This window comes from Brachyhypopomus gauderio, unplaced genomic scaffold, assembly GCF_052324685.1.
Source record: "Brachyhypopomus gauderio isolate BG-103 unplaced genomic scaffold, BGAUD_0.2 sc43, whole genome shotgun sequence".
NCBI lineage: Eukaryota > Metazoa > Chordata > Actinopteri > Gymnotiformes > Hypopomidae > Brachyhypopomus > Brachyhypopomus gauderio.
In genome coordinates this window covers 3267901-3280973 of record NW_027506869.1, presented here as the reverse complement: position 1 = coordinate 3280973, position 13073 = coordinate 3267901, and the positions used below count along the sequence as shown (strand labels likewise).

Sequence of the window (13073 nt, the reverse complement as noted above, 5' to 3'; positions counted from 1 at the left end):
GCACTCTCATTCTGTGATGTCATGGACGGGACAGAGACAGCAGGAAGTGGTAGAAGAGCTGCAAAGGGTTTATTGTCCATTGCAAATAAAGACTCAAATAAGCAGCTCTAAGGAAAGCTGAAAAAAAAACGCAAAGCGTCTAAACAGTAGCCTACTGTGGCTAAACAAAGCCAAAAGTGTCTCTCTCTCTTCCTTCCTCTCTCTCTATCTCTTCCTCCCTCTGTCTCTCTCTCTCCCTCCCTCTCTCACTCCCACTGGCTAACGTGGTCCTCTGGAATCACCACCACACGAGAGGAGTGAGCAGTACTCGATGGTTGTACCTGCAGGTCTTAAGAAGGGCAGCGGGCTGATTAAGTGCAGGTGTAACGCATTAGTATTCCAGTGATTGAGAATAAGGGAGTGATGTGTGAGAGGTGTGTCAGGGTGTGAGAGGTGTGTCGGGGTGTAAGAGGTGTGTCGGAGTGTGTTGGGGTGTGAGAGGTGTGTTGGGGTGTGAGAGGTGTGTCGGAGTGTGTTGGGGTGTGAGAGGTGTGTTGGGGTGTGAGAGGTGTGTCGGAGTGTGTTGGGGTGTGAGAGGTGTGTCGGGCTGTAAGAGGTGTGTCGGAGTGTGAGAGGTGTGTCGGGGTGTGAGAGGTGTGTCGGGGTGTAAGAGGTGTGTCGGGGTGTAAGAGGTGTGTCGGGGTGTGAGAAGTGTGTCGGGGTGTGAGAAGTGTGTCGGGGTGTGAGAGGTGTGTCAGGGTGTGAGAGGTGTGTCAGGGTGTGAGAGGTGTGTTGGGGTGTGAGAAGTGTTTCAGGGTGTTTCGAGGTGTATCAGGGTGTTTCGAGGTGTGTCGGGGTGTAAGAGGTGTGTCGGGGTGTGAGAGGTGTGTTGGGGTATGAGAGGTATGTTGGGGTGTGAGAAGTGTTTCGACGTGTGAGAGGTGTATCGGGGTGTATTGGGGTGTGAGAGGTGTGTCGGGGTGTAAGAGGTGTGTTGGGTGTGAGAGGTGTGTCAAGGTGTGAGAGGTGTGTTGGGGTGTGAGAGGTGTGTCGGGGTGTGAGAGGTGTGTCGGGGTATATTGGGGTGTGAGAGGTGTGTTGGGGTGTGAGAGGTGTGTCGGGGTGTGTGAGGTGTGTCAGGGTGTGTTGGGGTGAGAGAGGTGTGTTGGGGTGTGAGAGGTGTGTCAGGGTGTGAGAGGTGTGTCGGGGGTGTGGTGAGGTGTGTCGGGGTGTGTGAGGTGTGTCAGGGTGTGTTGGGGTGTGAGAGGTGTGTCGGGGTGTGAGAGGTGTGTTGGGGTGTGAGAGGTGTGTCGGGGTGTGAGAGGTGTGTCGGGGTGTGAGAGGTGTGTTGGGGTGTGAGAGGTGTGTTGGGGGTGTGAGAGGTGTATCAGGGTGTTTCGGGGTGTGAGAAGTGTTTTGACGTGTGAGAAGTGTTTCGACGTGTGAGAGGTGTATCGGGGTGTGAGAGGTGTGTCGGGGTGTGTGAGGTGTGTCGGGGGTGTGTTGGGGTGAGAGAGGTGTGTTGGGGTGTGAGAGGTGTGTCAGGGGTGTGAGAGGTGTGTCGGGGTGTGTGAGGTGTGTCAGGGTGTGTTGGGGTGTGAGAGGTGTGTCGGGGTGTGAGAGGTGTGTTGGGGTGTGAGAGGTGTGTCGGGGTGTGAGAGGTATGTTGGGGTGTGAGAAGTGTTTCGACGTGTGAGAGGTGAATCGGTGTGTATCGGGGTGTAAGAGGTGTGTCGGGTGTGAGAGGTGTGTCGAGGTTGTGAGAGGTGTGTCGGGGTGTGAGAGGTGTGTCAGGGTGTGAGAGGTGTGTTGGGGTGTGAGAGGTGTGTTGGGGTGTGAGAAGTGTTTCGGGGTGTGAGAGGTGTATCAGGGTGTTTCGGGGTGTGAGAGGTGTGTTGGGGTGTGAGAAGTGTTTCAACGTGTGAGAGGTGTATCGGGGTGTGAGAGGTGTGTCAGGGGTGTGAGAGGTGTGTCGGGGTGTGTGAGGTGTATCAGGGGTGTGTTGGGGTGCGAGAGGTGTGTTGGGGTGTGAGAGGTGTGTTGGGGTGTAAGAGGTGTGTCGAGGTGTGAGAGTAGTGTCGGGGTGTGAGAGGTGTGTCGGAGTGTGTTGGGGTGTGAGAGGTGTGTCGGGGTGTGTTGGGGGTGTGAGAGGTGTGTCAGGGTGTGAGAGGTGTGTCCCAATGGAGGATGGGTTCCCTTTTGAGTTTTGGTCCTCCCAAGGTGTCTTCCTATTCCCCACCATCATAGGGAGTTTTTCCTCGCCACTGTCGCCTTTGGCTTGCTCATTAGGGATTTGGACCCATAGTATTGTTAACCTTGTAAATCCTGTAAAGCGCTTTGTGACAACATGTGTTGTGAAAAACGCTATATAAATATATTTTATATTGTCATCGACCCAGAGGTGTGTCAGGGTGTGAGAGGTGTGTCGGGGTGTGTGAGGTGTGTCGGGGGTGTGTGAGGTGTGTCCGGGTGTGTTGGGGTGTGAGAGGTGTGTCAGGGTGTGAGAGGTGTGTCCGGGTGTGTTGGGGTGTGAGAGATGTGTCGGGGTGTGGGGCGTCTCCCCAGAGGATCTGGGCCGGTCTGCCGTGACACATTCCAGTCTATACCAAGCATAAGCAGCAATATAGACTATAAAACCTGAACAAAAACTTGATAAAAATATGACCCCTGAATTAAATTCCCTGAATGCCAGCTAAATGTAAACACTTAAATTATTAAGTTAATCTTGGATTTTGTGCCTTTCGCAAATATTATCAACCAGGATCTAGTCTAGGCCCCACTAGATCTGGGAGGGTGAGATAGACCCAGGACACACCCTGCTTGGCAGGCCCAGCCTCACACACCTGTGTGTGTGTGCTGTGATGAACTCCAACGAGCCTATGGATCTGGGGACAGAGAGATATAGATCACGATGATGATGATGATGATGATGATGATGATTGTTATTATTACAGTCACCTTGTTATACAGTCATCTTGGCTTGAGAGAGGGAGAGAGATTGTAAAAGAGGTAAAGAGATATAGCGAGAAGAAGATTTGAGCCACAATATGATAAATGATATTCTACATCCAGCATGTTGTTGCTGAGAACATTGATATTTCTTTTTTTGTTCCTTCCTCCTGTTCCATATCAAAAAAACAACATTTGATGACATTACTGTTGGTTGTGTCCAGCAACCATGCTTGGGGTGTGTGGTGTGGGGTGTGTGTGTGTGTGTGTGTGTGTGTGTGTGTGTGTGTGTAGGGGAGAGTTGGTTGGTACAGCAAACCATGCTTGGGGTGTGTGGTGTGGGGTGTGTGTGTGTGTGTGTTTGTGGTGTGTGCGTGTGTGTGTGTTTGTGTGTGTGTGTGTAGGGGAGAGGTGGTCACTCTATTACTGTTGGTTGTGTCCAGCAACTATGCTTGGGGTGTGTGGTGTGTGCACGATGTGTGTATGTGTGTGTGTATGCATGCGTGTGTGTAAGCGTGGTTGCGTGTGTGTGTGTGTGTAGGGGAAAGTAATAAAAACAAATGCAGAAGACACAGAAGGTGTTTTGAGATATCACAGATTCTGTTGCCATAGTAATTGCTAAATAGTGACTAAAATTCTGATTGATTTGATGATGTGATTTGATTTGAGAGAGAAATGTTGTAGAATTTGTTGTAATGCAACGTGAGTCTAACATCCCTGACGTGGACATATTTGTGACATTCTTCATTACAATCCTGCTTCATAAAACAGGATCATTAACCTATGATGTATTTAGCGAGAGAGAGAGAGAGAGAGAGAGAGAGAGAGAGAGAGAGAGAGAGAGAGAGAGAGAGAGAGAGAGAGAGAGAGAGAGAGAGAGAGAAATAGAGATGTTTACATTTACAGTTAAAATAGTGTTAAATGTAATACTTCGAACTTGTCCAATAGTGTAGATACAGAACTACACAGGCCTGGAATTCACTGCTGCCTAATCACAACAGAGTTTCTGTGCATAAACACACATTTATTCTGATGCCCAGATATGAAATCTTATCCATGTTTTGCAAGGAAAATAATGTGTTCATGCACAGAAAATAAGTTGTGATTAGGCAATGGCAAATTCCAGGCCTGTAAAACATTTGTTTTATTACTCTCCCCAACACACACACACACACACACACACACACATACATATGCACACACACACACACACACACACACACACACACACACACACACACACACACACATATATATATATATATATACACACACACATACAAACATAGTGCACACACCACACACCCCAAGCATGGTTGCTGTACCAACCAACTATCCCCTACACACACACACACACACACACACACACACACACACACACACACACACACACACACACACACACACACACACACACACACACACACCACACACCCCAAGCATGGTTGCTGGACACACCAACAGTAATAGAGCGACCAACTCTCCCCCCCCACACACACACACACACACACACACACACACACACACACACACACCACACACACACACACACACACACACACACACACACACCACACACCACACACCCCAAGCATGGTTGCTGTACCAACCAACTCTCCCCTACACACACACACACACACACACACACACACACACACACACCCCAAGCATGGTTGCTGGACACAACCAACAGTAATGTCATCAAATGTTGTTTTTTTTGATATGGAACAGGAGGAAGGAACAAAAAAAGAAATATCAATGTTCTCAGCAACAACATGCTGGATGTAGAATATCATTTATCATATTGTGGCTCAAATCTTCTTCTCGCTATATCTCTTTACCTCTTTTACAATTTCTCTCCCTCTCTCAAGCCAAGATGACTGTATAACAAGGTGACTGTAATTATAACAATCATCATCATCATCATCATCGTGATCTATATCTCTCCGTCCCCAGATCCATAGGCTCGTTGGAGTTCATCACAGCACACACACACAGGTGTGTGAGGCTGGGCCTGCCAAGCAGGGTGTGTCCTGGGTCCATCTCACCCTCCCAGACAGCCACATCACAAGCTGCTAGACCCCAGAAGAGTCCCTCATCTCTAGGGTGCATTTAGAGACCAGAGGTTTCACATGTGAGGCATTGAAGGTAGCATGACCCTAAATGAGCAGATAATCTAGACACTCACTACAGGCTCAGTAGAGTCTCACTACAGATTCAGTAGAGTCTCACTACAGGCTCAGTAGAGACTCACTACAGGCTCAGTAGACTCACTACAGGCTCAGTAGAGTCACTACAGACTCAGTGGAGTCTCACAACAGGCTCAGTAGAGGCTCACTACAGGCCGTTGCCTGATCACAACTGAGTTTCTGTGCATAAACAGACATTCTTTTCCTTGCAAAACATGGATAAGATTTCATAGCTTGGCATTATGATTAGCTAAAATACGCCGCCTTGTGGCCAATGATGGCAAAACCTTGTTGAAACAGTTTGGTTCCGATTGGCAGTAAGAATCTAATGAAGAGAAAGAGGGAGAGGGGAGAGGGGAGAGTAGGAAAGGGGTGAGCGGAGTGAAGTGTTGGCGAAGGTTGTGATTTTTCTCCCCATATTCAACCTCTTTCTCATTTAATTGGTCCGCCGGGATCCAGGGCGAGTCTTCCGTCTCCAAAGCCGTTTGCTGCTGCTCGTCTTTAATTGGCCGTGTCCACTGGCGGAACCGTGCCAGCTAAATTCGACCAAAAACAATTACACCACCCAAAGCTCGGCGCGCATCGCCACACGCGGGGACGTTTCCATCAGAGACGCGAACTTGGCGATATTTGTAGCGCTTCTCCACACACAGTCTGGCAACCTGTTCGGGGGGGGGGGGGGGGGGGGGGGGGGGGGGGGGTGTCCGCCCCTCGCCACGGACCATCTGACTCGGTATCGTTCTCAGTCCGCGCACATACTCCCACTGGCACACGGCGCAGGGCAGTCGGACCGGGCTGGACTGGACGAGCCGCTCTCTGGGTCTCCGTCTCCACCACAACATCATCCGATGACTTCTAATGAAGAGAGTGTGTAGTGTGTGATGAATGCGCACCAGCGGTGGGAGATAATAACAGGATAATAAACCACACCAAACCTTCTCACTGTCGTTCCTCCACTACTGGAGGAGGAGGAGGAGGAGGAGGAGGTGGAGGACAGTAAACTGGTCTGCTCGAGGTTGCTCTTATCTGGATGTAAGGTGACCACACGGACTGGAAAAGTTCTTGGAGAAAACGCGGTGGGATTTTGTGCTTCTGTTCTCGGCGGCGCGTCTCTCCAGACTCGGTGTTACTTTTAAAGGAGATTTTGTGTTTCTCCGAACCGCCGAGTGCCGGTCCAACACCATCCTGGGTGGGCTGTGAGACTGACTTCTCTAAGCTGCCTCACAAGAAGGTAAGAAAACATCATGTTTACATCCTCTGTGTTCATAAAGGAAGAAAACTGGTGTTATTTAGGTGAATATTGAACACCGGCAGGTTGTTACACACAGTGGATATTAAAACTCGCGAAACTAACAAGATCCGAACATTTTAAATAAGTGTAACAGAATATATGACATACTTATGTAGCTATTATTACTACAGTAGTAGTAGTTGTAGTTTTTAAAGAAAGCTCTTCATTTTTTTGAGCCAAAATTATTTTGAAGTGTTTCTAACGTTGCCCGTGTGAAACGGAGTTTGATTATATGAACTGTTGTGGCACTGTTAACATGTTCTGTATATGCTGTTGGACCGGGTCTGCAGCCCCGTTCTGCACACCCAGCGCGTGCAGCCTGGCGCTCCTGCGCAAAGGTCGCAGCGCGCGAGCCGAAGAGACGCCGCCGTCCGTCCGCGAAACACTGTAGTTAGACCCACCGTACCACAACAGACGACATGGCAGCAAATGCGACAAAATGAAAACTTCAAACGTTGAATTCCATCAATTCCCCCATGATATTAGTTTACTCTCCAATATATTTCGTTCCGCTGTTGTAATTTGTACTGTACAGAGTACTTTAACTTAGTTCACAGCACGTGCTTGAACACGTTGTATGCGTGAGGGAAACAAACGTGTCAGTTTTATCCGACACGTAACGTCCGTCGTTTGAACGGAACTACCTAGAATTTAATTTTAGGGTTACTTTCCGTTCACCCGTTACGCTCCAAGTTTGTCGTGTGTCATTCTTAGGCTGCCTACATGTCACTTTAATAAAGAACTAATGTCACTTTAATAAAGAACTAATGTCACTTAAATAAAGATCTAATGTCACTTAAATAAAGAACTAATGTCACTTTAATAAATAATTATTCCTTTACTCAATCTCGCCAGTCCGCTATATGTTAAAGGGTTATTTTAATCTGCAGGTAATCCTGGCTTTTGTCTGACCTTAACCGCGGCGTATTTGAACATCGCACGGATAACATGTTTAAAATGGTGAATTAGATTGTTTTCCCGGTTACTGTAATCTGCGGGAGATAACGGCATAATTCCCGCGTACCGGGAAGATCTCGGTTAACGCTGCTCTTGTTTTTACTGCATTAAGCTGTACCGCTGAGCTCGCGAGCGAGGCTGCTGGACCGGACCTGCCCACCTGCGCCCGGTCCGCGCGCGCGTGCGGCTGCGCCCGGCTACCTGCGCCTGGTCCGCGCGCGCGGACACCGTGGAAAGCTGATCGCGTGCTTGTTACTCTGCAGGTAATGAGGAGTCGCAGCTGAACATGGAGCTTTTCTGGATTTTGTTATTTTCTATCGTCCATCGCTACACGCAAGGGCAGGGAGTTTACGGTAAGAACTGTGTGTGTGTGTGTGTGTGTGTGTGTGTGTGTGTGTGTGTGTGTGTGTGTGTGTGTGTGTGTGCATGGACGAAATTTTGATTTCATAGGTGGGGGACACAAATGGCTTGAGAACTGGGGCGCGGGGTTTACCAAAACCGGCTTTTGAAAAAGTGCAGGGGACATGCCCCCCCCCCCCCCCCCCCCCCCAAATTACGTCCGTTTGTGTGTGTGTGTGTGTGTGTGCTTGTAAGTTTGCTGGCTGTATTTACTGCTCTAATTATGCTAACGCCGAGTTTGTGAAGTTGGTCTGCGCGCACAACTGCTACATTTTAAATGTAATTTATGAAACTGCACGTTTAGGTGTAGTTGTAATGATATCAAGTATTACCCTCTATGGAATAAGGTTAAGAAGTAGGGACATATCTAGTTAAGGGAGGTTTTAACAGCCCCGATCCTCGAACACATCGCCCTTTAAACACTCAACACCGGGACTTAACATACTGAGACACGCGTGAACAACCAACCTTAAATACCTTAAACAGCACAATTAGGTTTAGTGCACAGTCCGGGTCAGTCGTCCGGGTCAAATGGACCGCGGTTGCTACAAATCACCACAGTGCAGTTACTCTCCATGTAAAACCACTTCGTTGTAAATGATGGGACGTGTGTTGATGGAGTAATATGTGTTTCGGGGAAATGCTGGTTCCTTTAAAGTTACCAAATCGATGTTTGTTTAGTTTTCCACACTAACATAACCCATTTCGAATTATACTACACCTATACAGCTCGGACACGCTGAGAAAACGGCTGGGATTGGCTGAGCTTCACGGCAGAACCAAATGTGATTGGCTGTTCTCCCGTTACAGGAACTAATCCCACTGCGTGTTCTACACGTCCCGGTTCTTCAAGTCAGGAGCTGACCCCCAACTCAGCGAGGCCCCTCTGTGTCTAAATCACCAATCTGGGCTTAAAACGTCTAAAAGAAAGCCAGTAGATAAAAGATAAAACAAGATAAAATAAGGGTAAAACATAAAACGTTAAACATAAGTCAAATACTTAATCGACAAATTAAAATGTGCTAAGAACAGTTTTAATCCAGGTCTTCACAGCCTGCTTATCCCATCCGTGTATGGTGGCCAATGTTACATCATGATCAAAGCGTGCAGAGGTCTTCGGACCTGATCAAAGGCCCTGGACAGATGTTCTCTGAGTAGCGAGGACCCAGGCTGGAGAGCGGGGCTCCTGGGCTCGGGTGGACATCGTGCACCAAGGGTCCGATATTCTGGAACTGGAGAAGTCAGGTTCTTTAACACATCTGAGTGATCCGGCATGGGGTGACACAGATACACAGTGATGTTCTGAACGTGCTGGCGAGGATCTCGATAACCTGGCTGACACTTCAGCGTGTGATGTTGGTGGAGCTCAGGGCCCCTGCTGGTAGAGTACCGTAACGTCGTCTCGACCATGACGAAGTTTAGTGGAGCACCTTTCGAATAGTTCTGGTGTCCTTTAAAGCCACAAACACTTTGACACTCATTTTAATTGGGTTGATTTCACATTATGCAGATCCCTGTTAGAACAGCCAAACTTTAAGCAGCTTTTCAAACATATGAATATGTGCTGAAGTTATCTGCATATCAGCATCCTCTGGTCTATGTGTGTGTGTGTGTGTGTGTGTGTGTGTGTGTGTGTGTGTGTGTGTGTGTGTGTGTGTGTGTGTGTGTGTGTGTGTGTGTGTGTGTGTGTGTGTGTGTGTGTTTGTGTGTGTGTGTTTCAGCATCTTGTGGTCCATGTGTGTATATCCGCATCCTCTGATCTGTGTGTGTGTGTATCCGCATCCTCTGATCTGTGTGTGTGTGTGTGTGTGTGTGTGTGTGTATCAGCTTCCTCTGGTCTGTGTGTTTGTGTATGTATTTTCACACAGTGCTTTTCAGCCTGTTTGGTTTATTTTGCCTTTGTCTCTTGCATCTTGAATAAGAGTTTATTTTGGATGCTAAATATTTCCCTTTCTAATAAGCATTCATAATTTATATGTGGTGAGGATAGGGGAGAGAATGAGAAAAGAAATAGCTCATACATACTCCCTCGTGCATCTCTCCATCACTATCTGTCTCTCTCTGTCTATCTCTCTGTCTATCTGTCTGTCTCTCTCTGCACTCATGTAGAGCATTTAATCAGTCGGCGTCAGACTCCCTGTTTATGAACATCGGGGAGGATTGACGGTGTTAACAGCCTTTACAATCTTGCTCGTGCTTAATAAAGTGCAACTACGCTTGGCCCTTAATTTGGTTCTTAATTAATCAATTAATCTCCCGCTAATGAGCCCAGTGAGCAGTGGCACTCCCGCATGGGCAGGTCAGTTATCCACCGGCCCTGGGCAATGAATCTGTCCTTGAATGAGAGAGAGAGAGAGAGAGAGAGAGAGAGAGAGAGAGAGAGAGAGAGAGGGAGAAAGATCCCAGCTGAGCGTGTTCTCATTTAATTCTCACCTGTTCACTACTTGCTGTTGGATTCATACTCGTCTTATTCTCACACAAACCTCTCTTAATCACTGGGCTCTTCAGAAGACATGTGACAGAGATGATATCTTAATACCTACCATTTAAACTGAGGCGACATCTCTCTCTCTGTCTCTCTCTCTCTGTATTATCTGACCTTTATGCCTGTTTTATTGTGATCTGTCAAAGTGATCAGAATTTAATTTGGCACCGAACTCCACAGAGAGCCACCTGGATAGAAATCGAGTGGAAGGCTGAGACTGTTAACGAGGGAGCGGACCTGCCGGGCCTCTGTCCAGAATAAGGCCCGTCTGGTTCTCACGAGCAGCGTTCAGACCCAGTCGTTGTAGGATCCGCTCCAGCAGGTCATTTTCCTCACTGGAGCTGTTGTTGTTTTCAACAAAGTGAAAACCAAACTGAATAATGTACAGAGAGTCGTGGGCCGGCCGAGCGGGCAGGGAGACGCCGCTACGTTTTCCCGCCACTAGCGCGTCTAGCCGGTCCTTCTGCTGCTGCCCTGACCGCCTTGACTCTTCGCCTTGGTAACCGTCTCCGGCAACGTTTCCTCCCCTCTCTCCTCTTTCCTGCTTCCACTTCCTCCCTCTTTCATTGTTCTCTTTCTCTTCCATCTCTCTCTCTCTCTTTAAAACTGTCCTGTTTTCTGTGCTGCCCTTTCTCCTAGCTGAACAAAAACTTGGAGCGTGTTTTCAGTTGGCCAACCTTTTTAAAAGGTTACTGGTGAAAGGTTTCAGGGCCACAGCAGGGCCAGTTAGCGATGAGCGCTTACCAGATAAACAAGTACACTGTGGTGGCCTTTCCTGGGCTCCGGGGTGGCCTCAGCTTTATTGTTGCAGAGACAGACGTTTTAGACACGCACATACACACAAAATACATGCATAGATACATATTCGTGTGTGTGTGTGTGTGTGTGTGTGTGTGTGTGTGTGTGTGTGTGTGTGTGTGTGTGTGTGTAAGTCTGTCTGAGGGGAACAGATAACAAAGACTTGTGTGAGTGAACAGTTGGCATGCTCTGATTAATATATGAGGGCGTCTGGGTGAGAGAGAGAGAGAGCACGGTGAAGACCTCCATCCCTCTCTCTCTCTCTATTCCTCTCTGCCTCCCTTTCTCTCTCCGTCTCGCTGTCTCTTCCTGACTCTCTCCCTCCCTCTCTTTCTTTCCTTCTATCTCTCTCCTTCTTTCTCTCCTTCTCTCTCTCCCTCTTTCAGCACAGTCATTTTGGTGAATGCTGTGCTCATCTTTCTTGCTTCGTCTCCTTCTCTCTGTCTGCCTCCCTCTGTCTCCCTCCGTCTCCCTCCGTCTCCCTCTGTCTCCCTCTGTCTCCCTCTGTCTGTTTGTCTCTCTCTTATTTGCTCATTCTTAATTCCTAGATCTTATTCCACATTCCTGGCTCTCTTTCTTTGAACTGTGTTCATATCTCAGAACATTCTCTCTTTCTCTTTCTCTCTCTCAGCAGTTTGTTCTGAAAGTAACCAGCATATAGATGGTATATGGCTGTTTTTTTAAGCTGCTTTATTTGGTCCATCGTTGAACGATCAACTTAGGGAGACAGTGGAGATCGTTGCGTTCTCCTGCATGTGACACAGGCCTAACAAAACCGAACTGTTCACATTGATGTGCACAGTTGTCACAGTAGACGGTGACAGAAGACAGAAGACTGGCTAAAGCAGCTGTTAGGATAGATTAAGAAAGATTTTCTGCAGCAAATGAAATCTGCTCTAGCACAGTTGAAGGGGTCAGGCAGGTAGACCTGCTACGCCGGGGAGACCTCCCTTCCGGAAGGTTCCGGCCAGACTGACTACGGCTCACAGTCATTTAGAACAGTGTCAGACACAGAGCACCAACCTCATGCAGCAGGTTTGTGAAACGGAGTTGGGAATGTGCCAGAGAGAATGTGATGAGCTTTAACACAGCAAAACACACACACACACACACACACACACACACACACACACACGCGCACACACACACACACACACACACACACACACACACACACACGCACACACACACACACACACACACACACACACACACACACACACACACACACACACACACACACACACACAAACAAACCGATTAGCATTTAGCATGTGCATTTAATGATTCTAAAAACCTAATTAAAATTTCATTCTCACTCCTCTTTTAATACTTTTCTTGATTCATTCATTTAGTGGGTAAAAACAGTCTGGATACCCCGGGGGAAGCATCCTCTGCCTCAGATCTCCAGTAAATAGTCAAGATGCCCTTCTAAAGAATATATGGAGAATATACTGTGTTTGTGTAACACCACATGGCAGTGATGGTTTTAAACATCTCATTAAAAGCTTGAGAATCTGAGACGGAGTCACAGCTTAGCTTGGAACTCCCAGAAACCCTGACAGTGGGGGAGGGGGGGGGATCTCTTTGCCTTAAATACGTAGCACCGTATCTGCGCTGAGTTCCACAGGTGTGTCCAGGTTTGGGCGAAACAGCTGTCCAGTAGCTGGGAGACAAGCCAGATACAAAGTACCGGTGTGCGCATTCAGGTGGGTGGTGTTATGAAAGAGCACAGCTTTGCTGTAACAAGCGCACTTAGTAAAGATATTAGTGCTGAATCCTTGTGTAGGGCAAAAACTGTACAGATTATGCAACCTTACAACAGCTCTCAGCTAACCTTGGTCTCTTAGCTGATATGGATTGTAAACACACTTGACCTGGGTTCTGTGTGGTGTGCCTGTCGAGTTTATGGGATGAGCTGCAGGTGTGGGAGGTAATACAGAGTGAAGACGGCATTACTCATGGTACCAGCTCGTCGGAGCACCTCCTGGTTGAATTCTGCGTTGGGGGGGTGTCGAGCGGAGCA

At 48.0% G+C, this 13073-nt stretch overlaps 1 protein-coding gene across 2 annotated transcripts in view; it reads left to right on the top strand.

The window, feature by feature from the left end:
- The first annotated feature begins 5820 nt into the window (after nt 1-5820).
- The window catches only part of mdga1 (MAM domain containing glycosylphosphatidylinositol anchor 1), a 184558-nt gene continuing 177305 nt past the window's right edge, over nt 5821-13073 (top strand). For both annotated transcript variants that reach the window (XM_076985745.1, XM_076985743.1), the window contains exons 1-2: nt 5821-6348; nt 7629-7718. In XM_076985745.1, coding sequence (XP_076841860.1) covers nt 7652-7718 — 67 coding nt within the window. In that variant the 5' untranslated portion in view covers nt 5821-6348; nt 7629-7651. The remainder of the gene's footprint in view (nt 6349-7628; nt 7719-13073) is intronic.